Source organism: Alnus glutinosa, chromosome 8 (assembly GCF_958979055.1).
Source record: "Alnus glutinosa chromosome 8, dhAlnGlut1.1, whole genome shotgun sequence".
In the NCBI taxonomy this organism is placed as follows: domain Eukaryota; kingdom Viridiplantae; phylum Streptophyta; class Magnoliopsida; order Fagales; family Betulaceae; genus Alnus; species Alnus glutinosa.
Genome location: NC_084893.1, coordinates 2,658,751 through 2,686,163, shown reverse-complemented (window position 1 = coordinate 2,686,163; position 27,413 = coordinate 2,658,751). Strand labels below are relative to the sequence as shown.

The 27,413-nt window shown below is 36.4% G+C and overlaps 1 protein-coding gene and 2 long non-coding RNA genes across 4 annotated transcripts; 1 reads left to right on the top strand and 2 right to left on the bottom strand.

The window, feature by feature from the left end:
* Positions 1–2,851: 2,851 nt before the first annotated feature.
* LOC133874588 (uncharacterized) lies at positions 2,852–14,638 on the top strand. 2 transcript variants are annotated; one of them, XR_009901328.1, is made up of 4 exons: positions 2,852–3,044; positions 3,123–3,188; positions 3,802–3,857; positions 14,359–14,638. It is a non-coding gene; the product is annotated as an uncharacterized LOC133874588 (long non-coding RNA). The 2 variants fall into 2 exon arrangements; XR_009901327.1 differs by lacking the exon at positions 14,359–14,638 and adding an exon at positions 4,998–5,391.
* Positions 14,639–17,930: 3,292 nt separating this feature from the next.
* Positions 17,931–21,698, bottom strand: LOC133875560 (F-box/FBD/LRR-repeat protein At5g53840-like). Its single transcript, XM_062313729.1, has 5 exons — positions 21,523–21,698; positions 21,281–21,331; positions 20,309–21,163; positions 20,060–20,206; positions 17,931–18,451 (listed from the first exon to the last, which is right to left on the bottom strand). Exons 2-5 carry the CDS (start codon positions 21,299–21,301, stop codon positions 18,152–18,154), a joined length of 1,323 nt encoding a protein of 440 aa, XP_062169713.1. The 5' UTR covers positions 21,302–21,331; positions 21,523–21,698; the 3' UTR covers positions 17,931–18,151.
* A 904-nt stretch (positions 21,699–22,602) lies between these two features.
* On the bottom strand, positions 22,603–27,021 carry LOC133875814 (uncharacterized). The gene is made up of 6 exons (XR_009901495.1): positions 26,862–27,021; positions 25,549–25,646; positions 24,865–24,990; positions 24,094–24,697; positions 23,844–23,991; positions 22,603–22,807 (listed from the first exon to the last, which is right to left on the bottom strand). It is a non-coding gene; the product is annotated as an uncharacterized LOC133875814 (long non-coding RNA).
* Between the last annotated feature and the right edge of the window lie 392 nt (positions 27,022–27,413).

Sequence of the window (27,413 nt, the reverse complement as noted above, 5' to 3'; positions counted from 1 at the left end):
CATAAAAATCGAAGTAGAACAATGAGAAATCAAACCCATAAACTCAAATAGCATGAACAAGCAAGAAACTCGGTTTCTCTTCAATGGTGAGGTTTCATCCTCAACCCCAAACGAAAATATTAGCTACACATGATAAAATAACTACAACTTAAAACATTAAATTAAAAGCATAAAAATCAAAGAGTTGCAAAAGGAAAGAAATAAGCTACAAGAAGAAGAGAAGTAAGAAGTTATGTACAAAGAGGCTCATGCCTCCTCCTCCTCCTTTTGATTTTCAGCCTTGGTCTCCTTTTATAGCCAAGTGGTTTGTGTGGAATGGGTGAGTGGGTGTTATTTTATGTATGAGTGGAGAGATGAGTGATGAGTGTTTTATGGAATGAGTGGTGAGTGTTTTATGGAATGAGTGGTGAGTGTTTTATGGAAAGATGGTATTTTATGTTGAGTGGGGAAAAAAAGGTGATTAAGTGGCTGAGAATGTGGAGAAAATCATGTATTGGCTCTAGCTTTGGGGAGACAAGGAATGAGGCAAAAGAAAAATAATAAGAGAGATGGTTCCGGATTTTCGGGATGATCCGACGACTGAAATTCAAACAGCCATATCTTTTTTCCACGCATCTCCAAATTGGCTGAAACTTGTTGCGTTGGAAAGCTGACATCTTGAACTTCAATTTAGACCTAAGAAACTCCCAAAACGGATATCGTTTGGTCCTGTTATGATCAGTCTAAATGTAGTGGTCTGCTGCATCCGAATTTCCTTGTATTTTGCTTGAATTGTATCATTTCTCTCTTATTGTCCTACAAAATATAAAAACACTAAAACTAACCAAAGTATTAGAAAATAACAAAGCTAAAGGTTTAACTAATGTAAATTAAGGGGTCCAAATACACAATATTTGGTACTCATCAAATACCCCCAAACTTACATTTTGCTAGTCCCTTAGCAAAACAAAATGAAAAACAAAATCAAAGCATGAAACATAAATCCTCTTTCGTGGGAGACACGATTGCATTTAGCATATGCAACAAGCCTTTTAAACCCCTAGGACTCCCTAGTGGACGAGTGAAGTCTCGTGAGGGTTTGCCAGAAATGATACCCACAAACATTCAAACACTACGTTGTCAACGAGAAAAAGTTTTACCCAGACCATGGTTCATACGTCATTGGCATGCTTAAAAAGACAAACCCCATCATAAACATCAACAGGGGATCCAATCATCAAATCACTCATAAATGGACAGTTAAGACATCACATTTCCTCAAAAGTGTAGAGTGAAATCAACATGCAATTATGAGGTTTCATTTTAATCTCAAGATAAGTACTTCAAAAATCATTGGAATCCCTATCAAATGAAACAACCAAGGCAAGATATGCAAATTATTTTATTTTATTTATATATATATATTTTTTGTTTTTTTTTTTTTTTGTTTTTTTTTTTTTTTAATATGTTGGCTGTGCAATGCTCGGCTCCCTTAAGCTTTCTAATTGACCCATGTAACGAGTGTTGGGCTAGTGGCTCCCAAACCAAATGGTCTTAGGGCACTAGATGTAGAAACATCCCTAAGGGCTTAATTACTCAAGTCAAAAAGGCTACGAAGCCAAACTAGCCATACAATTAACCAAATTGAAATTCTCACCTTTTGACGCGAACACTCAATGCTTAGTGAGGCAAGAGGCCCGGTTACTCAGTGAAAAACTCAAAATGATCTTTTTTTTTTTTTTTTTTTTTTAAATATATATATATCTTGCAAGCCAAGGTTATTTATCAATAAGTCATCCAACAACTCTCAAAATACACAATTAAGCACAAATTCATACCCCACAAATTACATGCTAACGTGCTCGTGATAGTTCAACTCAAGTGAAATCTTACTAGCCCAAAAATAAGTCAAAAGACTCAGATTCCTAAAGACATGATGTGTTCAAAAACTTAAGCAAGCCGATGAAATGCAAACCACAGCTATGGCTTAACTCAAACTTGACAACATAATTTTTTTTTTTTAATTAAAACATTTTAAGAACAAAAAGACAACTAAAAATAACTTAAAACAATTAGAAAAATTAAACAAACACACAAATGGAAACTTAAACAAACAGAAAATTTAAACAAACAAACAAATGAAATAAACAAACAAACAAATGGACAGAGTGCTTTTCCATACCCCCAAACTTGAATTACACATTGTCCGCAATGTGTAGTGTAGAAATACATTACCAGAAACACGGAAACATCGAGGTGTGAAAGGTCAAGGCGTCCCCCAAACTTAAACACCAAAACACCTGTCAACAAAAACTAACAGCAACATTTCTCATAGACACAAACATCAAAATGTTAGTTGCTGTCAGAAACGAAAATAAAATGAAAAGAAATAAAAATGAAAGAAATCAACTGTACAAAAAGGTAAGAGAAAATTTACAACGCCTTCCCCGATCATGTGGATGTCCAACCAATCCCTTCCACCCTTTCTGTAATGTCCGAGACATTATTTAATATTTAGAGTATAAAATTTGAGTAAAGGAATAGTTAAAATAATTTTAGTATTATTAAAATGTAAAAAGTGATATTTTTAAAGTCTAAATAAAATAGAAAATTGAAATAATCGAAAATAAATTAGAAATGAAAATAAACATAAAAGAAATTAATTAATAAAATTAAATAAGAAAAGAAAAAGAAAAAAAAAATTAAAAGTAAAATTAAAATATATATATATATATATATATATATATATATATATATATATATATATATATGAAGTGTGGGGCGCCACCTGCGCCCCACCTTCACTTAAAGGAAGGGCCACTTGGCCCTTCCAGACAAAAAAAAAATAAAATGAACAAGGCGCACTGCGCCTTGTTTTCCGAGGAAAAGGCCATTTGGCCTTTTCTATTTCTTTCGGAGAGGCGGTGCCTCTCCTCCTTATTTTTTTCTCTTATGGATTTTATAGAAAATCCTTGATCTGCGAAGATCCAACGGTCCGATCTTCGATCCGACTTCGGTAACGTGATCTACGAAGCCCGATCTACGTTTCTACCGATCATTTTGAGGTAAAACACTAAACTCGTGTTCTTGAGATTTTTGGGTTAAAATCTTAAAATGTGAGTTTAATGTGGTGTTTTCTTTAGGTAATGGATTACTTGGAACTTGTTTGAGGCTACCCAAACCATGAGTTTTGGTTTGGTGAAATTTTGGTGAGTTCCCTAAAGCCTAACTTTCGGGTATTTAATTCTAGTGGTGTTTTTATGTGATTAACCCTTAGTAAATGCTATTGGGTTAATAATATTGTGTTTGGGGTAGTGTTTTATAATTTTGGGTTTAAGATTAGAAACTCTAATTTGATGGGTTAAATTAATTTAGGAGTTTTAAGTGATTAAAATTTAGATAGTTAAATTATGTTAATATGTTAGTAATTGATGTAGAAAGATCTATGAACATAATATTAGAGTTAATGATATGGAGAAAATGTTAGTGAGAAATAATCTAGAGATTAGTTAATATAATTTTAGGGCAAATATTATTATAAAAGTGTTAGTGAAAATAATGTATGGGTTAGTGGAATTAATTACGGGTTAGCAATTAATGTTATAGGTAAATAATTAAATGGTGATTTTAATATTTAACCCTTAGTGAATACTTTGGGTTAGTGTTAATTGAGTTTAGCTAGTGTTTAGGACTATGGGAAAATATTTTGGAACCCTTAAAATATTATGGGTTTTCCATGGATTAGCTCTTGAGCAATTTAAGAGCTATATGTGAGTCTTATATTAGAAGTTGTCAATAATGTGCAATGTATTGTTTTTACAGTAATGCATTGTATGGTGGTGTCTAGGAGACCTAGTGCTTAATATCCGCGCAGCCAGGTGAGTATTCTACTCACTGAGAAAATATATTTTCGTATTTTATAAAAATGCAAATGATAGATGATTTTCTATTGAACCGACGATATGTTAACATGTATGCTTTGAATGTTTTAAGTAGTTTCAATTATGTTGAAATATCAATGATGTTATGAAATGATACATAAATGAAATGTTTGAATTGATTTAAAGTGTCTGAATATGTACTGCAATTATGCAAAGAAAAATAAAGAAAACTTCATGATGATTGGTTCATTGTATTTGAAGAGAGCATGATTTGCAAAGAATAGGAGTATAGAGTTAGAATTGTAAAGCATAAAGCATGAGACCCATAATAAAGAAGAGAGCGTGAGGCTCATAATAAAGAAGAGAGCGTGAGGCTCATAATAAAGAAGAGAGCGTGAGGCTCATAATAATGAAGAGAGCGTGAGGCTCATAATAATGAAGAGAGCGTGAGGCTCATAATAAAGAAGAGAGCGTGAGGCTCATAATAATGAAGAGAGCGTGAGGCTCATAATGAACAAAAAGACTATCATGAGCATGCATAGCATTGTTTAAATTGTGTGATGTTTTCATGATAAGTATATTGTAGTTTTGCTAGACGTATTAGTATGCATAAAAGTCTTGATAGAAAAAGAATTTATGTATATTGGTATCGGATGGTTGCATGATTTAAACGTAGTTTTGCTAGACGTATTAGTATGCATAAAAGTCTTGATAGAAAAAGAATTTATGTATATTGGTGTCGGATGGATGCATGATTTAAATGTAGTTTTGCTAGACGTATTAGTATGCATAAAAGTCTTGATAGAAAAAGAATTTATTTATATTGGTATCGGATGGTTGCATGATTAAATGTCATTGTGTTCTATAACGAATCTTTTTCGTATGATACTAGCTACCCACAGTATTTAAATGTTTTCTATTAGTCGGTGTTTGCTATATCAGCTATGGGGGTTTTCAAACAAAAGTTTATAAAATTGGTAGCTGTTATAGTGTTCGCACGACTAAAAATGAAAAGTTGGTTCTTTGCGAAAACTCAGTGAATAGTATACCTCTGAGGTCTTAGTGTAATTATTTATGCTAAGGCGGTGGGCTCATAATTCCACCTGTACGGATGCGGCAACCCCCGCAACCGTGCAGACATTGATACTTTGGTTGCAGGTTTTGCGGATATAGATATTGACTCGTCCACCTAGCGTGTGAGATACTATGATTGGAGCATATCGCGATAGTCATAAGTCACGGACTCATGGGTAGTCCGCATTTTGGGTATTTTATCCATGGCTCGTGTCCTATATGGCACATGTATTTGTTGAGCCTATATTTTAGAATGTAATTAGTATAATATGTTATATAAGCCTTAAATAGATAGATGTGTAAATGGCTCTTGATGTAATTAACAGTTGTGTATTAGATGTACTTCCGCTTATGATATGTGTTTCGCTGCACATTGATTACTATGTTCCGCTGTTAAATGTAACTCTGATTATCAGGTACATGTATGGAACGTGTACGTTATGTTGGCTGAGCGACACATAGTTGTGCCACTGTGAAGATCCGTTTGTACGTTTTTTAAAAAAAAAAAAAAAAACGGGTCGTCACACTTTCTTCTTTAGAATCTGATATCCCTCTGGAAGAATGTGTCGCCTTCTCAGGTGGCCAACTTGCTTGCTTCGAAGGATCTTCGTAGCGCCATTTTTTTTTTATTATTTTTATTACAGTCCATAAATAAATAAAAAATAAAAAAAATAAAAATAAAAATAAAAATAAAAATAAAAATAAAAATAAAAATAAAAATAAAAATAAAAATAAAAATAAAAATAAAAATATAATTATTGTCTTACAAAACGAAGTACTTCTAAGAAAACATAAACTTGCGAATCGGACCTTTCCTGCAACATCCCCAGAGTATTCGGTATGCTTATACCTGACTAAGTTTCTGGGCGGAAAACCCTGAGGTTTTGGACTACACGCAAGAGGTCCTGGTGTTGTTCTTGCAGACGATTGGTATTCTGCTCCAACTCAGCATACCTCTTTTCCAAGTCTTTCGCATACGAATCTACCACCTTCTTCAGCTTTTTATTTTCTTGCTGTAGGACCCGATTCCTACGCCTAAAGTCCATGTACATTAGCTGCAAAGCCAAAATTTGAGCTTTTAGCGCTTGAACTTCATTCCCTCGAACTTGCAGACGTCGAGCCATGTTTGTAACTGAAGAAGCACTCTGAATACTGAAAGCCAAAGAGTCATTGATGGCTTGAGCATCAGTCCTATCCGCCAACAACTTATCATCTCGAGGAGTTATGATGCCTTGAGCCACGGATGCAGCTGCTGCATCATTCAGCATCACAGAGTCATTGGTCATGAGAGGACCTTTTTGCGTTAAGAATAATGGACGCCAAATTTCGGGTTGTACTACTGGCGTAGCATTCAGATCAAGATTATTTTGGGAAGAGGAAGAAGCCATTTTTCTGGAAAACTTAGGAAACGATGATATCCCTCAAAGAATCTGAAGGAGAGAAAGATAGAAATGAAGCGGTGATTCGAAAGATTTGAAGGGAAGGAAAGAGAACTTAATCAGTGGGCGAGACGCGGTCTAATCAACGTCATTCTGAGCGCAGCCTCCACTATCACTAGTAGACAGCCGCCCACGAATCACGAGTTCTCTTCTTTCTGAGCGCAGCCTCCACTATCACTAGTAGACAGCCGCCCTCGAATCACGAGTTCTCTTCTTTTTCAAGTTTTCACCCTTTTCACCTTCTCGAATTCCGAATTTACCCAATGACTTTTCCGGATTCATCGCCGCACTTTCCGCAACTAGCAGTCGTAGAGGGGCATCCCGAGAATGAGCTGGATGAGCGTTCCAAGAAAGGGATGGAGATATTACGATTCACTGTCGGCACCACTTGCACCGTCCCCTCTCAAATTTTCTCTATAAATTCACTCGTCTTCTCTCTTGCAAAGCACACCTATGAGCTCTCAACCCTTCACACTTCGAGAGCCAAATCTTTCTTCTAATCTGAACTCATCATCGCTTCCTGGAAGGGAAGATGTAGTTCATAACCAATTTCAAAGTTTAAAGTTGGAAAAAATGCAGCATCACAACCAGATTCACAAACAACGAAGCAAGACTATTCTTGATCATACTATCCAGAAGCAAGATTATTCTTGATCATGCAAGACCTTCTCTTCCGTCTTGTCAACCTGGACACTCCTCACATCTATCCTCAATCCGGTGATGGCGATCTATGACAGAAGAGAGAGAGCACTACGATATGAGTACCGCACTCATATCCTTTCCGGATTGCTTGCCTCGCCTTCTTTGCTTTCTTCACATTCCCCACCTTCCTCTCCTTCGAGGCTTCCATGTTCTCATTTAGCAAGCTTTCCATGGTTCATGTGGGTTGAAACTGTAAGGGTAGTTGGTTGGAGCAAGTGTCCTACCACTAGGTGAAACATGTTGTACAGAAGAATCACAATAATTATCAAAATAAGAATCCATGCTTCACTTACACCCTATAGCAAGAAGTTATCCCACCAAAGATATGAACCAATTTTTTTTTTTTTTTGAAAAATTAAAAATAAACTAACAAACAAAAACAGACAACAAAATAAGGTAAAACAGAAACAAAATATTTAACAAAAATAATAATAAAAAAAAACAACTGTGCAAAAAGGTAAAAGAAAATTTACAGCGCCTTCCCCGATCATGTGGATGTCCAACCAATCCCTTCCACCCTTTCTTCTTAAAGAATTGATGTCCCTCGAGAGAAATGTTTCGCCATCTTATGTAGCTAACTTGCTTGCTTCGAAGGATCTTTGTAGGACGATGGTTCCTAGATTTGCGCGGTTGTGTGCATAGATCCTTGACAGTTTTGGCATAAGATGGCTCTTTGAGACATGTAAGAATTAAAGCTTGGGGCTCATGAAATGTCTCAAGAGGGATGGTGATGAAGGAATGAGCTTCAGTACTCATTTCCTTGTCATTGGATGTATTTGGATTGGGCGGGGGCGCTGCTTGCTCCGGGTGCTCCTCTCTTCCTTCCCCTCTGATGCTATCCACAGTTTCTTCATTCTCCAATAAAGTGATGGCAGGGACATGCTCATGATCAGAATGGCTAGCATCATCCTCATCAATCATGTAGTGCCCTTGAGCCATCAGCTGAATTTGAAGCTCTTCTTCCTCCAGTCTGTTAAACTCAGCAACCAGATATTCGAACTGTCCTTCTATCCTGGCAATCGCCTGAGTGTTTTCCAAGGTGGCATTCTTTATTTCATTAATGGTTTGGCTTGTAAACTGCATGAAGGCCTTGAGAGTGTCTTCTAATGATGACTGTGAAGAAGAGGCTGGATAAACGTAGGATGAAGGATGGGAAGATTGGTTATCAAACTGTGGATAATCAGGATAGTGCAGTTCCTGAAATTGGGGAGCACAATTTCCCATGGCTTGAGCTTGCCACGAGAAATCAGAATGGTCGCTCCAGTCCGGGTTGTAAAAATTGGGATTTGAATCGAATCCCGGGCTGGAGGAGTTTGTGTTCAATTGCTCAGGTGAAAAATTATAGAACTGTCCCCAGGAGGGACAATTACTATCACTATGATAAGGATCAGAGCAATAGGAACATGGTTCATGTGGGTTGATAATTCATGTTTTACAATCACTTCCTACCAAAAATATGAACCCTTTTTTATTTATTTATTTATTTTTTAAAGAAATTGCAAGTGGGGCAGACAGAATTCTCTAAGAACCCAGGTTCGTTCCCAGGAAAGTGAGGGGGGTCACACCGGACACACTTAAATCTCAAGACTTTCCTAGCCAGAACTTGCCTCGACACTTAGATAGCGCCGTAAGACCACACTAGCAAAATATACTTTCTTTTTTTTTTGAAGATTAAAAGAAAAAAAAAAATAGCACAAACAAAATAAATAAATAAAAAAAAAAATTGAAGACTAACACGAATGCATAAAACAACCAAAGACACCAGAAAGGCAAGAATTAAAACTTACAAATTTGGACCAAAAAATAATTTTTTGGCAAGAATTTCTGCTACTGAACTATTCCAGGTAACACCTCCAGTGTTGGTTCGATCGATCGACTTCGCAAAATTCCGCACAACCTGAACTAACAATAAAACAGAAAACCTTGCTCTTTTTTTTTTTTTTTTGTGTTAGACAATAAAACAAAAACAAATAAAAATAAAAAGAAACAAAAATTGGAAGAAGAAAAAGAAAACGAAAATCTACCTAAACTAGTAGAAAAATAAAATCAATTCAAACAAAAATCAATTTCCACAAACAAACAATTCCCCGGCAACAGCGCCAAAAACTTGATGTGTTTTAAAATAGTACTCGCAAGTGCACGAATCATTTTGCAATATAGTGTTATGCAAGTGCGAGGTCGATCCCACAGAGAATTGTGTTGCGAAAATTAATCTCTATTCAAACTAATCATATTTTAACCTAGTTCCAAATTTAGGGGTTTTTTTTTATAAAAGAAAACATGAACAAAAATAATGAAGATAAAGGGGTCTAGGGTTTCGGAATCCACACTCACCAAATCACAATAACCTAATCTCATGCTCATCACACATATTTTGAGGTTGTCACATACAAATCTTAGGTATGCTCTACATTGCTTCAAAAATAATTTGAAATATTCAATGATTCCGTTCATAGCACAAATCACAAAGAGTACCAATTGAAATCAAAACATCCAATGTATCATTCAATCACAATGGATATCATCATTCAAACCGATAAAACAATGTATTAGTCGAACGACGCACAATGAATATCCAATGTTTTGATAGATCAAACACCAAGCAATCAATTTTAATGAGACTTATTCCACATCATCACTTGTATCCGGAAACCACAAGAGATATCAAAACTTCATCTCATAAAAATCGAAGTAGAACAATGAGAAATCAAACCCATAAACTCAAATAGCATGAACAAGCAAGAAACTCGGTTTCTCTTCAATGGTGAGGTTTCATCCTCAACCCCAAACGAAAATATTAGCTACACATGATAAAATAACTACAACTTAAAACATTAAATTAAAAGCATAAAAATCAAAGAGTTGCAAAAGGAAAGAAATAAGCTACAAGAAGAAGAGAAGTAAGAAGTTATGTACAAAGAGGCTCATGCCTCCTCCTCCTCCTTTTGATTTTCAGCCTTGGTCTCCTTTTATAGCCAAGTGGTTTGTGTGGAATGGGTGAGTGGGTGTTATTTTATGTATGAGTGGAGAGATGAGTGATGAGTGTTTTATGGAATGAGTGGTGAGTGTTTTATGGAATGAGTGGTGAGTGTTTTATGGAAAGATGGTATTTTATGTTGAGTGGGGAAAAAAAGGTGATTAAATGGCTGAGAATGTGGAGAAAATCATGTATTGGCTCTAGCTTTGGGGAGACAAGGAATGAGGCAAAAGAAAAATAATAAGAGAGATGGTTCCGGATTTTCGGGATGATCCGACGACTGAAATTCAAACAGCCATATCTTTTTTCCACGCATCTCCAAATTGGCTGAAACTTGTTGCGTTGGAAAGCTGACATCTTGAACTTCAATTTAGACCTAAGAAACTCCCAAAACGGATATCGTTTGGTCCTGTTATGATCAGTCTAAATGTAGTGGTCTGCTGCATCCGAATTTCCTTGTATTTTGCTTGAATTGTATCATTTCTCTCTTATTGTCCTACAAAATATAAAAACACTAAAACTAACCAAAGCATTAGAAAATAACAAAGCTAAAGGTTTAACTAATGTAAATTAAGGGGTCCAAATACACAATATTTGGTACTCATCACGAATGTCAAGGAAGATGACGAAGCACAAGGCAACACATCACAAGGAAGATGACGAATCAAAACAACAATAAATTATTTATAAATAAACGTTATTGTTATTAACAAAACAACACTACAAAAAACTCTACAATTCTTCACGTCGTCGATTTTGGAGATCACAATTTCTCGTACCTTACGTTGACTCACCAACGGGCGACTGCTGCGCAAGGGACGGTGTAGCAAGCGAAGGTGTCCCAATGGGAGAGTGCTGGCCCAGTGGCGATAGCGAATACTACAGTCTAAGGGGCGACATCGGACCCTAGGGCGGCAGCGGCCCAATCGTCGTCGTATTACCTGCAAATAATAAAAACATTAAAAAATTAATCTATATGGATATCCAGTGCGTAGCATTGGGCAAATAGAGAGTTTACACAATTGTAAACATACCTGCAGATGCACTACCTACCGACGATGTACCACCTCTGTTTGGAGGTGGAGATTGCTGACCAACAAGGCTCGTATGTAGTGCTCCCATGGAGGCAGGAATGGCCTTGAAGTGCCTCATACGCTGCTCCAAGTCCTCATTCCTATCGGTCTGAACTCATAACAATATCTCCATCGCGGCAATCCTATTCTCGTGTATGGAGCAGCTTTGAGATGTACACTGGGATGGTCCTGCCTGTGAACGAGTGCGGTATGAATAGGACGTCCCTCGTACAGGACAAACGTTCGACCCAACTTGCCGAACCCTCCCCGTGTATTCAGGTTTCCCAAGCGCTTCTTTGTACGCGTCATTCGGTGCCCAACGCACCACATCTAGTGTCACGCTTTGCGTAGCGGCAAGGTCATTCAGTATACTCTGTGTCATCCTCTCCTGTATGTTGTCAATATATATATATATATATATATTAGTTATCGCACGCAAAACTTAGAAATATTAAACCATAATATTAGTAGCATGATGTGAATTTTAAATGTACTTGCAAGTGCACGAATCATTTGCAATAAAGAGTTTTGCAAGTGCGAGGTCGATCCCATAGGGAATTGTATTTTTGAAAACAAATTTATGACTAAATTAATCAAATCCTAACCTAGTTCCAAAAATTAAGAGATTTTTTTTTGTGAATAAAAATCAAAAGCATAAACAAAATTAACTATAGTGAATATAATCAAATAAAAAGAGCACTAAGGTATCGGAATCCGCACTCACAAACTCATAGCAACATATTCTCATGATCAATAATATTTTCCAAAGTTCTCACAATAAAATCTTAAGTATGTTTTACTTTTGCTTCAAATAATTAATTAAAACCATCACATGTAGCAATTCTTTACACAAATCACAAAAGAAATCCAATTTAAATTAAATCATCAAGTGTATCCGTAAATCACAGCAAGATATCCAATTTAAATTAAAACATCAATTGTATCCGTAGAATAAATCACAAGGGATATCCAATTTTTTTAAACAAAGAAAACCAAGCACAATCAATTCTATGGAACTATCCTAAATCATCAAATGTATCCTTGAATCACAAAAGATATCCAATAATCATTCTACAAAATTAAATTGAAGTAAAACAATTGAAAATCAAACTCATTAAAATTGGAAAATATTACATCACATGAGAATATTGTTACTAATCATAAGTGAGGCTTCATCCTCAACTTTAGTTGAGGGTTTAGCCTCTCATGGCTAAAAATAACATACTAACTTGAATTGAAAACATTAAAAATTAAAAGAACTTACAAGAAGACACCAAAAATTTTGCTCTAGCCTCACACCTTAACAAGAGAAGAATGAAGGACCTATTTATAATGGTAAGTGTAGGTCAAAGTGTGTCCGTGTCCTGCTTGGAGTAGAAAGAAATCTATCTTTTGGGTCAAGGAAATAAAGTCTTCTCTTGGTCAAATATGGAAATAACATGCTGGAGATCAAGAATATCGTGCATGTGGTTCAGTCCCTGTTGAGGAAAGAAACATGTGCTGCCAGCTTTGCATGGGTTCGGGTCTGCTCCTTAAGGAAAGAAGACATTCGGTCTTACATGGTTTTAGGTGCTTCTCACTTTGTCCACCTGTGATATACACGTTCCAGTTCGGTGCTCTTGTGCATGGGACAGTTATGGAAAGAATCAAATGTATGTTGAGAGTTGCTGCCAGGTGCTTGTGCTTAATTCGGTGTTGTCTAGCTGCTTGAGAAGATTTTGTCCGTGTATCTCTCTCCCACACGCAAGGCTCCAGGTTGAAGAGGATGTGTCGGCTCTCTTATTATGGAAGGAATTAATCAAAGCTGCCTATTATGGAAAGACATGAGTCGGTGCAGGCTAGTTATGGAGAGACCCGCGAGCACCTGCTTGGAAAGTGCCCCTGCGTTAAATGTTGTCCAGCTCACTTCTTGGGCTGGTGTTTATGCTGCTGCCAAGTGTGCGTGTGAGTGCTTGCCAATTTTGGAGAGATGTGTCTTGTGTTTGGTCTATTATGGAGCTTGGTTTCCTGGAGAAAGACGTGTCAAGCAACCTCACTATTAATGCAGCCACCAGTTCACGTTCACGTGAACAAAAATGTGACAAGTCGGTGCTTTGCTGCCTCCTTAGTTCTTTCCACATATGTGTCCGGCTCTTATATTCGATGCTTCTAGAGCCCAAGAAAAATCGTGTCTCTTCTCAATAATCTACATGGCCTGCACCTCACGACTTCTCTAGGTCTAAAAAAATCTCATTTGCACCTTAACGTACACGTGTAAAAAGCTGTCATTCTTTCCTTTGTCAAACCACAATAAAACGTTATTTTCTCTGAAAGACATGCAAAACACTAATGCTCTGTTTGTTTCGGCGTAAAATGATTTCTGGAAAATGATTTCGGCATTTTCCGGTGTTTGGTAGGGGCGAAAATAATAGTCAACCGAAAAATGATTTCTGTTTGACCAAAAATGCTTAGTAAATTTCGGAAAATGATTTACGCTTTTAAAAAGCGTAAATCGTTTTCCGAAGACGCTAGACGCAGTCGATTTATTTTAAACGGCACAGTTGACCTTCACGTTCAAGCAGCCGACCACCATCGAAATATTGTCGGTTTCGGAAACCGACAACATCCGGTTAATGTCGCCGGAATCCGGCCACCTTCGCCGGATTCCGGTCAGCCAGATTCCGGCGACCAATCTGACCGGAATCCGGCAGACCGGCCGGATTCCGGCCATCTGACCGGATCTGGCCAGAAAGGCCGGATCCCGGCCGGCCCTGGCCAAAGTGGCCGGATCCCGGCCGGCCCTGGCCAGAACGGCCGGCTGGCCGGACGGATCTGGCCAGATCCGGCCAGCCTGCCGGGATCCGGCCTCTCTGGGCAGATCCGGCCTTTTGTGCCGGATTCCGGCGAAACTGCCGGAATCCGGCCACTTTCGCCGGAATCCGGCTATCCCAGATTCCGACGAAACTGTCCGGATTTCAGCATTTATCTCGAATTCTGGCTATATTAGCCGGAATCAGGTAAAAATTGTTTTCTATTAGTCGGTGTATGCTATATCAGCTATGGGGATTTTCAAAACAGAAGTTTATAAAATTGGTAGCTGTTATAGTGTACGCATGACTAAAAAGGAAAAGTTGGTTCTTTGTGAAAACTCAGTGAATGGTATACCTCTGAGGTCTTAGTATATTTATTTATGCTAAGATTGTGGGCTCATAATTCCACCTATACGGATGTGGCAAACCCCCACAACCGTATAGATGTAGTTCCTGTGACTGCAGGTACACCTGACTTTGAGGAAGACCCTGTAGCTGCGTATTTGGGATACTACGATTGAAGCACTCCGCGACAGTCGTACTGAGTTGGACTATGGAGTTCACTCTTTTGGGGTATTTTGTATATGGCTAGTGACGTAGGTGTCACATATTCTTTTGTGTAGCCATTCTTTTGTATCAATGGGTAAATGTAAACCTTAAACTGTTAGACAGATATAGCTCTTTTGTATGGACCACTAGTTAATTTTAGATGTGCTTTCCGTTATGGTTGTTATGTTACAATTATTCCGCTTCTAGATAATACTCTGAATATCAAGTACATGGTATGGAGCGTGTACGTATGTTGGCTGAGCGACATGTAGTCGTGCCACTGTGATGACTCCTTAATGTTTTATAAATCTTTTGTACAAAAAAAAAAAAAAAAACGGGTCGTCACACTAACTGTGACAGCGTCGGCAGCATAGAAGATGGCAAAGAAGAATAACCAACGAAGCCGCCGTGTCCGGACTCTGCCTAGAACCATGTCGTACCTGGCAGTAATGGTCTATAAGCGCCTTCTGTGTGGTGTGGCGCGGACGTGGACGTGGACGGCACGAGCATGAGTGGTGCCTTGTGCGCACAAGGAGGAGGTCTTTGTTCCATTGAAACCTGCGAAAAACATTAGGCAACGAAATAAACACGTAAATGCGTACAATTATCGAAATTCAAATATTAATAAAGAACATGCAAATTAGACAATGAGATTTATTCATTTTGGTCAAATGCACTTATGGGATAATTACACTTAACCCCCCTGATTTATCCACGGTGTGGCGATTTACCCCTCAATGTACCAAAATTGGTACATGACCCCCCCCGAACTTGCCAACGTGTGGCAAAATCAACCTTCCATCCAATCGACCGTTCGTTTGGACGGAAAATCGGTCTCGTGCAAGTCACGTGACCGTTTAAGACAGAGACCCTCCCCAAGTCACGTGACTTGCACGTGACCGACTTTTCGTCCAAACGAACGATCGATTGGACGGAATGTTGATTTTGCCACACGTTGGCAAGTTCGGAGGGGTCATGTACCAATTTTGGTACATTGGGAGGTAAATCGCCACACCGTGGATAAATCAGGGAGGTTAAGTGTAATTATCCCTATTAATTACTATATGTTACAAATGATGTAATAGAATTTAAGTGAATTGTACCAGCAAATAATATTTATGCATCCACACGCGCTTCAATCGGATCTATATCGGGCCTATCGTGCTCAAAGTCATCATTCGGATCATGGAGGTTACCACTGGTTAATACGAGCAGCTCGCACTCGTGATAGGTTGCAACTGCACCATGACTCCCTTCACCAAGACCAACGTCGTACACGTTCCTAGGTTTAGTTCTCACGGCACAAACCCAATCTGGGTTCCTTTCATCTTTGACGTAAAATACTTTGTCAGCCTGAGATGTCAGCACGTAAGGCTTATCAGTAATCAGCTCTCCCCTGTGGACAAAGTGATTGACGTTGACAAACACTAGGCCATAGTCGTCTATCTTGTATCCCCTGTCCCTCGTGGTGTCCGCCCAATTGTACTTGAATAAGACGTACTTAGTTCTATTAGAATACTCGACCTCAACTATATCGGTTAACTTCTTGTAGTACGTTTCGCCGTCAACGATTGGAACACATACGCCGTGGGCAAGCGTGCGAAACAATTTGCCATTGACCACATACCTGTTATACTTGACTGCTATATCCTTCGGCCCTCTACATTACATAACCAATTTGTGACCCATTTCCTCCCTACGTTAATCGTCTAGTCCATCAACCTATGTGTGTATTACAATTAGTAGAAACCACTTTCGTTAATTAATCAAGTTAATCGATACTTAAACTACATTGAACACGCGGTATGTATTATGTTATTAAATACCTCATTTTACTTACATATGTGTACATGCACAATATTATGTATATATATTGTAATAATTGAAATTTAATTGGCATATATATTTTAATTTATGTATATAATATACAAATGTAAACCCTAAACTATGGTGAGAGTTCAATAAATAAAATATACCCAAAAAAGTATGTGTTTAAATAAATTACTATATTAATTTTTTAAAGTATAAAATTAAAAAAAAAAATGTATATATAATACACAAATGTAAACCCTAACCCCGCGTATACTATGTATAACACAAATCTACGGTTAGGGTTCCTTAAATAAAATATACCATAACCCAACAATCATTACTATATAAGGACTTATACGAGATTTGACTAAGAGTGGAGAGTTGAAGGGAATTCTTGTTGAGCCTACATTCGGTGTGTTTGAAGATAAATGCGAAAACTACCTATGGTTTGAATTCGTTACCGCCATTTGAACACTCTCCCTCCACTCCTATAGTTTCTAAGGTTTCCACATTCATACTTGGGATGGATGGGTCACATGACTCTCCGAGACAGTCATTCTACACCATCAATTGCAGCGATCGTCAGCTCAAGACAGTGGCCATTGAAATATAAGTATAGGACATCTATTCGGAAATGTGTCTCAAAGGGTTGAAATGATAGATTCGTTATTTAAGCGTGTGTCTGAAATTGCAGATGAAGGCCCTTATTAATTACAGAGCTTTTGATTAACTTCTATAAGAGTTAAGGCCGGAATAGGAAACACCAGCCCTGATCAGATCATTATATTCAGGGATGGTGTCAGCGAGTCACAATTTAACCAAGTTTTGAGAGGCATGCAAATTTCTATCTTTGTGCTCACGCTGGAATGATCGGACCACAAGACCAACACACTACCATGTTCTATTTGATGAGGTTGGCTTTTCTGCAGATGATCCTCAGGAACTTGTGAGTTTGCTTTCTTATGCGTATCAGACAAGTACAACTGTGGTTTATGTATTTCGTATATATATTGGAAATTGATTTATTTTTTAAAGTATATATTTTATATGTAGTACACAACCCTAAACCCTAACCCTACGTATATATATACTATATATAGCACTAAACTATATATGGTTAGTGCTTTAATAATTAATAGTATATATGCATTATGTATGTAAACTCTAACCATACGTATATATGCTATATAAATAGTAAAATCGGGTTAGGGTTCAAACCATAAAATATACCAAAATATGTACGTAGTATTAATTAAAAGTGGTATATATTTTTTAAATGATTTATTTCATATGTAAATTACACATCATTTGGTAACTTCTAGTAAAAAAATAGACATTGAGAAGTATATCACTTACGATATTTTTAATATGTCAAATATATTATTTAAATAATTACACATCAATATATAAATGTATTATATATTTAATATATTAGTAACGTGCCGCATGCAATAGAATGGTCGCTAAAAACGTCACTTGTTGGTCGCTAAAAACGTCACGTGATGGGTTATTTTCTCTCATGTTATTAAAAAATTATAATTTTTTTATAAATTACACTGTTAGTCCCGTGGCCAGTTGACATGTGCCCTTTGGGCCATGTGGATATTGAGCACGTGGCCACGTGCCCTAATAAATTGCAAAACAAACGAAGGTACGTTCCCGATATATATTTCTTGCTATATCAATATTGTTTCACTTTTTAACTTCCAAAATAATTCTAGTGCAAACAAAAACGTGCACTTACACATGACGTTTCAAATATCAGACCAAAGCAAAAGCATAAAAAAAAAAAAAAAAAAAAAAAAAAAAAAAAAAAAAAAAAAAATATGTATCTATTGTCAATGAAATTTTATCCACTAACTAAATTATTACTAATTTACAGGACTATTAATTTATCAACTAAAGATAATTCTCTTCCAAGCATCTTCGCACACTCTCGAGCAGCTTGCATTCCCTCTATCTCCTCATACACCAATGGCGTTCCAACCATAAGAGGACATCGAGGATCAATTATTACCTTCTCAAGCTCAACAGCATTCTTAACTAAATACTTGACATACTTGACATCAATTGTTCGCCCCACAAATCCAACCATTTCCACCTGTTTGAGGCAATGATGGAGACATTTTGGAGATTTCTGTACTTTTCTTGGACCAGGGGATCCATACATATGTAACTACAATAAGAAATTAGAAAAAAAATGCATCAGATTTTGCTTGTTTAGAAACAAACTACGAACACATACTACAATTATCATCAAGGAGCACAATAATCCCAAAATATGAACCGCGATATGTTCAACCTTTAACAACAGTACTCAAGTATTGGAGCATGCCAATACTTCATGGTGGAATGAGTCTTAAATTTTCTACATAGAATTTGATTAAGCCCAATGATTTTCCCTCCATGTTTATGATGCAGTTTACTACTCTTGCCAACAGATTGCTCTCATAACTTTGTTTCACTTGAACAGGTGAAACTTGCGTAGGAGCTACCTGGTTAAAAGTTAATTAGATCACCACCGATTGATTCTCCGGATACAGTTGCTTGTAAAGAGTTTCAGTTTGTTGGTTTAATAGATTTCTCATTCATTAAAAATAATAATAACACTACGTACCAATCAACGAGAAAAAAGGTTAACTTATCAGAACTATCGAACATGTCGTTACTGCAAAAGAATGACCGCCTCATGTATTAAACCAACTACTACGGAAAAACCAAATCTACACTTGCCTTTCAGCAAAACTGAAAAAACTAAACATGTGATGGAGAAGATAGAAATGGAGTTATTATTATTACTATTTAGGTTTGCTTCGGGTTACAACACTAGCTTTGTTAGGGTGGTTAGACGATGGAGGTAAGAGATGAAGGAAGAAGAAAAAACGAAGAGAGGGGTGCGGACCAACATGGTTAAGGTTTTTTTTGGTTTTGTTTTCTTGCGACCCGATACCTGAACCGATAATACCAAATTATGCCTTTTCAAATCTGGCATCAACTAAAACACCCTACGAAACTGTCCAAAACCTTTCCAGAAGCTGTGAACAGTGCAGTGAAAGATCAGTAAAGGTTTTTATTTGCAAGAGAGAGAGAGAGAGAGAGAGAGAGAGAATCAACAAAGGTACGCAATTACAAAATTTACGAAACACCCTAACTCTACAAACCTTAAAATAAAATAAAAAAGGGCCAAATATCAAATACGAATAAAGAACAGAAGAGTAAAAAAAGTCTATATGGTTTTTAATTTTATTTTTTATTTAAAAAAAAAAATTGACAGTTCAGCATGAAATCAAAAGGATGAACTGAAATCCCACTTCGAAATTGAATCAGAAACCAAGGAGGAATGACCATAACCCATTAAGCCAATCTAATTCCATAAGTCTCTAGGGCATGCATGTAAATCCTCAACATGGCATGATATTCTATTTTTAAATATTTCATGAGGAACCCAGGTACCTGCTGAAAATAGGTAAACTAAAATTTCTGAAGTCGTAATACTCTAAACGTACAAAGAGTACACATTCTTGGTGCAAAACTTAAACAGTTGAATATGCCAAATGTTATGACAGCATTTTTTTTATCCTTATGGCATGGCAATGAACAAACAATGATGTGCTAACAAGGTAAAACTACAAGACGAAACCAATTTAAACACTTGGAATGAAAGCTAAAAGCTTTATGCAGATTTTAATATAAACCAAAGCACCGCAAGCATTACTCTACCATCAACCAACCACCAAATCACACAATTGGATAATTTATGTTGGGAACAAGTATGAACATTTACCTTTAGTGTTAATCTGCACAAGACAGGAGCTGCTTTTAACAGGGAAGTCAGCCAAAGAAGGCTTGCATTACCACTTTTTTCAGTGGCTATCAACTCTAATTGCTTTAGATTACTTAATGTATGAAATTCAAGGAGCTTCATTTTTTTCTGTAAAACGAACCAAGAGTTAGAGCAGAAAACTAAAGTTCCATATTTCAAAAGGAAAACCTATAAAAGAAAAACATAACCAACATAATTTAACATACATACCTCGACCTTCGAAAGATCCAATACAAGCGTCTCTAGCCGCGGAAGATAACTTGAAAACTCGCAGAAGTTATAGATTGAATATTCAAAATAATTGCCCTCCAAAGACATTTCAACAAGGTTGGGTACATACTTGAAAGGCATGGTTATTCTTGGCCCAAAGTAAACGAATGATACTAGATTTTTTGCAGAAATCTCTAGGTTTTCTAACTTTAAGCAATGGGATATTTCTAAGTGCTTCAAGCGGAGCAATGGACCAGCAACTTTCAGATTGACAAGAGTTTCCGAACCTTCCACCCACAGTCGATCAAGAAAGGGGCAGTTGCATATGAAGTACTCCAAAACTTCTCCACTTACATTCAGAAATTTCAAAATGAGGGCCCTAAGGGAATTTGGGCTGGGAATACCGCGAGTCTGGTACAATGATGGAAAAGGGTAAGGATTTATAAGGGAACAATAATCAAAGCTCAACTCAAGCCTTTGAACTCTCTTTTCCATTGCAAAGTTGATCCAATTATCAATATCACGTCTATAATCCTCAGTCAAATCAAAAAAAACTCTAAATTGGTCAATAGCCGGAGTACGATGCAATTCCAGAACACGATTCACCCATTTCACATAATTGGTCCTTGCAATACGGTGTAGTCTCCGGAATCCCCGTGCGCCTATATGATCTTCCAAATAGTATAACCTCTCTTGCCCATCGAAATTCAAATTAGGAACAAAAGTCCAAAGCTTTTGCCATCGGCGAGAAAGGACACTAGTTCTCCCCGCCTCTTTCATTGTTATGAGAGACAGAATGGAAACCAGAACATCATCCGGCATTCCGCTTATCCGATCCTCGACAAATCGAGCTCTCTAACCACCCAATTCAGTTGCAACCATGCAAAAGGCAAATCTCAGTACAAAACACAACCAGATGATTGGAATAGCAAAGGAAAAACAAAAACAAAAAGGAAAAAATTAAGAAATTACCTTTTGTTTTCTGTTCCCCATTTAAGTTAAATTAGCCGAACTATATATAAGCTACAGAAAATTGCCAACAAAGAAAAATATGATAAATTAGCCAATCAAACGGTCTAAAAGTAACGAATATGACACAAGAGGCAGTGGACGAGAATATGAAAGATGCAAAGATACGAGCTTGAGGCTTAAATTTGCGAAATAAACAAAAATAACCAAAACTCTGCCATAATTGTAGTAAGAAGAGTGTGTACCTGCTCAAGGAACAGACTTTTATGATACAAATAAGTTATATAATAAATTATATTACAAAACTGCAAACAAATTTGATGAAAGAAGGGAGTTCAAGTCCCCTCGTTCAGTTGGGTTTACTGAAAGCACTGGAATTGTATGAAGGAAAGGAATTTGGGAATTTGGGAATTAGGGATTGTTTTAGCCCTCTGTACCGGGAAAACGAATTTTATATAAGTATTAAGAGGGCCCGGACCCTTAGCGGTTGGATCGAAATTGGGCCGTTCAGTGTGAGCCCAAGACAACGTAACGGAAGATTAATACTAGGCCTTGGCCTTGTGGAGTAAACGCCGAATACAGCCACACGACTTGGGCTCTGCTTCTCGAATAGGCCTAGGCCCTAGGGGTCCATGTCAATGTATTATATGGGAAACATTGGACTGCTGAAGTAGTGATAATTTTCTTTACTGTATTTTTAGAAGGATAAAACAGGAAAGATTTCCCCAAGAGAGATTCCTTTGGAGATTGGGAGAAGAAAGAAAGAAGTACAGACCTGAGACCCATGACCATGAGGGGTGGCACACGTGTGGTGTGTCTCGGCCTTTTATAGACACCAGAGACAAGTGTCTACTGTCTTGGAGGTTGACTGTGGGCTGTGGGCCGTGGGCCAATTCAGTCCAAATTGTTAAACAATTGATTTTATTATCAGCCCACACCGTTTCAATGAACATATTCATTTTACTTGAAATGAGTGACCAATTCAGAATTTGTTTTGATTTGGATGAGATTTGTAGAGATGACTAGTTGGATGGCACTGCTTGGTTCCCTGAGTATGTATCAGTATAATTGTTAAAAATATAATTTTAATATCATACACATTATATTATAGAATAAATTTAATATCTGGATTATTGAACAAGTATATATCGACGAAAAACACGTGGTAGGTATCACTACGATACTTATCACGTGGTAGGTATCACTACGATACTTAACAATAAAAATTCAATACCATAGATAGAAAAAAAATATATTTATAATAAATTTCATATCTAAATCTAAAACTAATGGCATGTTCATTTGTTTATATATATATATATATATATAAGTAAATTGATACCATAATATTACAAAAGTGAAAATTGAGTAGACATTGTTAAGGTACATGGTCTCTCAAGGACTTTCAATAGCAAAGTTCAAGATATCTCGCAGTTCAATTCAGACTCATCCACTGCCTCATCCGTGTCTCTGTGTCCCAATCCAACTCCAATTCTATTGATACCATAGCTTTTGCGATGCTCTCTATATCTACGATCCCATCCCATTTTCAATAAAGTAAAAATAGGAGGATTTTGTATTGTGAATGAACATGCATCAAGAAAAATAAAAGAATAATATGAAAAGAAAACATTATTCAATTGTTTTTAGCTCATACTCTAGCCATCAATTTGAAAACAAAATGAAAAACTATGTTTTTCTGCACCAAATATTAGAGGAAAATTGAGATAGACTATCATTTTCTCACATGCTTTATTAAAGTTCCTTCAATGTTATCACCCTTCTTATTTTCTTTTACATGTTATGATGTTTCACTTCTGATATTTTCATAAATAAAGCCGCAATGATACTTTTATTTGCACGAGAGAGAGAGAGAGAGAGAGAGAGAGAGAGAATCAACAAAGGTACGCAATTACAAAATTTACGAAACACCCTAACTCTACAAACCTTAAAATAAAATAAAAAAGGGCCAAATATCATATACGAATAAAGAACAGAAGAGTAAAAAAAGTCTATATGGTTTTTAATTTTATTTTTTATTTAAAAAAAAAAATTGACAGTTCAGCATGAAATCAAAAGGATGAACTGAAATCCCACTTCGAAATTGAATCAGAAACCAAGGAGGAATGACCATAACCCATTAAGCCAATCTAATTCCATAAGTCTCTAGGGCATGCATGTAAATCCTCAACATGGCATGATATTCTATTATTAAATATTTCATGAGGAACCCAGGTACCTGCTGAAAATAGGTAAACTAAAATTTCTGAAGTCGTAATACTCTAAACAAAGAGTACACATTCTTGGTGCAAAACTTAAACAGTTGAATATGCCAAATGTTATGACAGCATTTTTTTTATCCTTATGGCATGGCAATGAACAAACAATGATGTGCTAACAAGGTAAAACTACAAGACGAAACCAATTTAAACACTTGGAATGAAAGCTAAAAGCTTTATGCAGATTTTAATATAAACCAAAGCACCACAAGCATTACTCTACCATCAACCAACCACCAAATCACACAATTGGATAATTTATGTTGGGAACAAGTATGAACATTTACCTTTAGTGTTAATCTGCACAAGACAGGAGCTGCTTTTAACAGGGAAGTCAGCCAAAGAAGGCTTGCATTACCACTTTTTTCAGTGGCTATCAACTCTAATTGCTTTAGATTACTTAATGTATGAAATTCAAGGAGCTTCATTTTTTTTCTGTAAAACGAACCAAGAGTTAGAGCAGAAAACTAAAGTTCCATATTTCAAAAGGAAAACCTATAAAAGAAAAACATAACCAACATAATTTTACATACATACCTCGACCTTCGAAAGATCCAATACAAGCGTCTCTAGCCGTGGAAGATAACTTGAAAACTCGCAGAATTTATAGATTGAATAATAATTGCCCTCCAAAGACATTTCAACAAGGTTGGGTACATACTTAAAAGGCATGGTTATTCTTGGCCCAAAGTATACGAATGATACTAGATTTTTTGCAGAAATCTCTAGGTTTTCTAACTTTAAGCATTGGGATATTTCTAAGTGCTTCAAGCGGAGCAATGGACCAGCAACTTTCAGATTGACAAGAGTTTTCGAACCTTCCACCCACAGTCGTTCAAGAAAGGGGCAGTTGCATATGAAGTACTCCAAAACTTCTCCACTTACATTCAGAAATTTCAAAATGAGGGCCCTAAGGGAATTATTTTCAAAACTACTTTTTTTTCACTTTTTTCTCACAAAAGTCAATACCTTTATTTCACATCAAACTGATTTTCTGCAACTCTATACTTTCTCTTGAATCACTACTAACAATTATTTCTAATCATTGCTAGACATCATATGTGGAAGTGCAAAAAGCTTGGTCACAAGTAACCAAACCTGAAGTAGAGGAGCTCTTTAGGTTGTATAGTGTCATTTCTATCTGCAATAGAATAATCATAATAATACTGTTTCTCCAAAAAATGCTCAACATAATTTGGAAAACTTGATATAACATCCACATGTGAGGGAATATGCATCAAAACTTTAATAGTTCTAATCCAAAAAATTGAGAGACTCAATTCAATAAGTAAAGTTAGAGGTGCATACATCGAAACCACTTTTCTTAGGACACCTGCTGCAGCCAATACAATTCACCCATAGAATGTTACTCACTGTATCAGCATGTGATAGTCATTTGGAGGAGACCCAATCCCAATATTAGCAAAGTACAGCCTACAGAAACCAAGTAAGCTGTATAAGAATAAAAAGGCAACATGACAAATGTTTCCTTTTTTCAGTACTGGGTGATATATATATATATATATGTGTGTGTGTGTGTGTGTGTGTGTGTATGTTTCCTTTTTTCAGTACTGGGTGATATATATATATATCTGTGTGTGTGTGTCCACTGTGAGAGTAAAATACCGTGATAACACACATGGAAATTATGAAGAAAAATAAAAGTCCTAGAACTTCAATATTTGAGTCCCAAAGAGATTTGATCAGTTCAGTCTTAAGTAACTACTTAGCTCAAGTAGGTTGAATTTTCTATTTCTTGTTGCACCAAAACAATAGCAATAATAAGAAAGCCCCGAGGGGAGGGGTTGTTAAAGATGGTGCTGGGAAAGAATGTTTTGGTTCATACTTACACGAGAAAAGGAAAAAAGAAAATTGAAAAGAAAACACCACGAGTTCATAAAAATTGAAAAAGAAAATGTCCAAAGTTTTAAAAGTCTTACTTATATAACACACCAACAATTCCATAACAAGTGGTGACAAATTTAAGTCCACCTGTAATTTCCATCGTGAATCCTCCTTAGCAGGTCAGGTCATAGCATTCAATTTCTAAAGAATGTTTAGCTCAGATCGAGATAGGGATACGCAGCATGCTAACAAAAGAAATGACCATATTAATCAACAGCAAATCAATCATTTTTATAAAAATAAATCTAGGTCAAACAGATATAATCAAACAGGTCCATAAAATGCTAAACCAGCACAAAGACCACTAAAATAATTATTTGTGATATTCTGTATCTGTAAAGAACCTATGCAACATACCAAAGGTATTGGCGTAACAATAATAAAAAAAATTATACAGATATTTAAAGTGCAGATGTCATTCACTGGATCCAATACATTTAAAGCCCTCAAAGAAAACGCTAATGCATAATTGGTATATAAGTCCAAATTCTGCACAAGTTGCTCATGAGCTGAGTGACAAGCATATAAAAAAAGATCCAGGCTTAAATGGAATATTTCAGTAAATGTTTTTGATAAGTAATTTAGTGAAATATTTTATTTACGCGCAAATTACTAATCAAAAAAAAAAAAAAAAAAAAAAAAAAAAAAAAAAGTGGTGGAAATAAATCACATTAAATATATTTCTTATTATGCAGAGTGTTGAAACTTTGAAGAATGCTGAAAAGTCGCGGTACTCACACAATTCCCAAAACAAGAAACAAGGTGTTACTTCCCAAACACAAAGTGGAAAGAAAGTTTACAAACTCTAAAAGAAATCATGCATAGTTTGCTGCTACGGAATCAAGACAGACAAGTAGACAGTTTATGATTATCCTACTTGGAAAGGTTTAATTACCATGGCAGCAACCATCTCCACCAAAACTAATGCACACGAAAGACGTATAACCATGCCACATTCCAATTTTTTGAAATAGAAAGAAAATGATAATAGAAGTGATACAGGACATGAGCTCAGCAGTGCATCTAAAAGAACTGCTTTGCAAAATTTTCCCAATAATGACACATTTTAAAAAAAAAACTCTAATCTATCAGATTTTTCAGTTTCAGATTATGCAAGAAAGGTATTATTAAATAAAAAAGAGCCACGAAAAAGTTGCCCTTATTATCTCACAAATGTTCAAGAATCAATCTAAACTTGTTAGAAACTGGAAAAAGCTTTAAAGATGAAACTAACGTCAATCTCTCGCGATGTTTCTCCATATCAAAAGTGTGCAAAAATCGAGTTTCATGCTTTATTCTCACTAAAGAAAAAAGAAGAGGAACTATTTAAAAATATGTACCAAACAGGATTTGTACGTTGTAAAAATTGAGAAAGAGCAAAGGTCTCCTTAATTACTCACAGCATCTTCCATGATTGTACGCCAACCTTGCATGGATGATAAACCATATCTAAGCCGATCAGTTTCACCATCTTCAGAAAATTTTCCGTTATGAGTTTCGTGGATTAAGGGAAATTTGGGGAAAAGAGATACAGAGATGAGAGAGAAGATATTGTTGCAGAGAGGCTGGGAAAAGACAAACAAATACGTAATAAAATCCTTTATCCCTCTTCAAATTGATTGAGTCAGTAAATAAATTAAGGGCAAAATTGTCATCTAAAAGGCTGCAAAAGATGAAGAATGAAAAATCTCTCACTCTGCAAGATAGAAGATGGAAAAGACAAAAATACCCAGCAATTCCTTTGCCAGCCGCCGAAGGGTAAACAGGCGCAAAATAGTAATTTGCCAAATCTAAGGAAATGCTGAAAGACAAATAGAACCCTCTAAAGAAGAAGAACAAAAGAGCATAATCGTAAATCAACATGCGGTTTTTCAAATTTGTAGCCTATAAATAGGCAATTCCTTTTATTATTTCCTCACACGCACTCTTCTTCAGAAATCAGAACAGAGCAA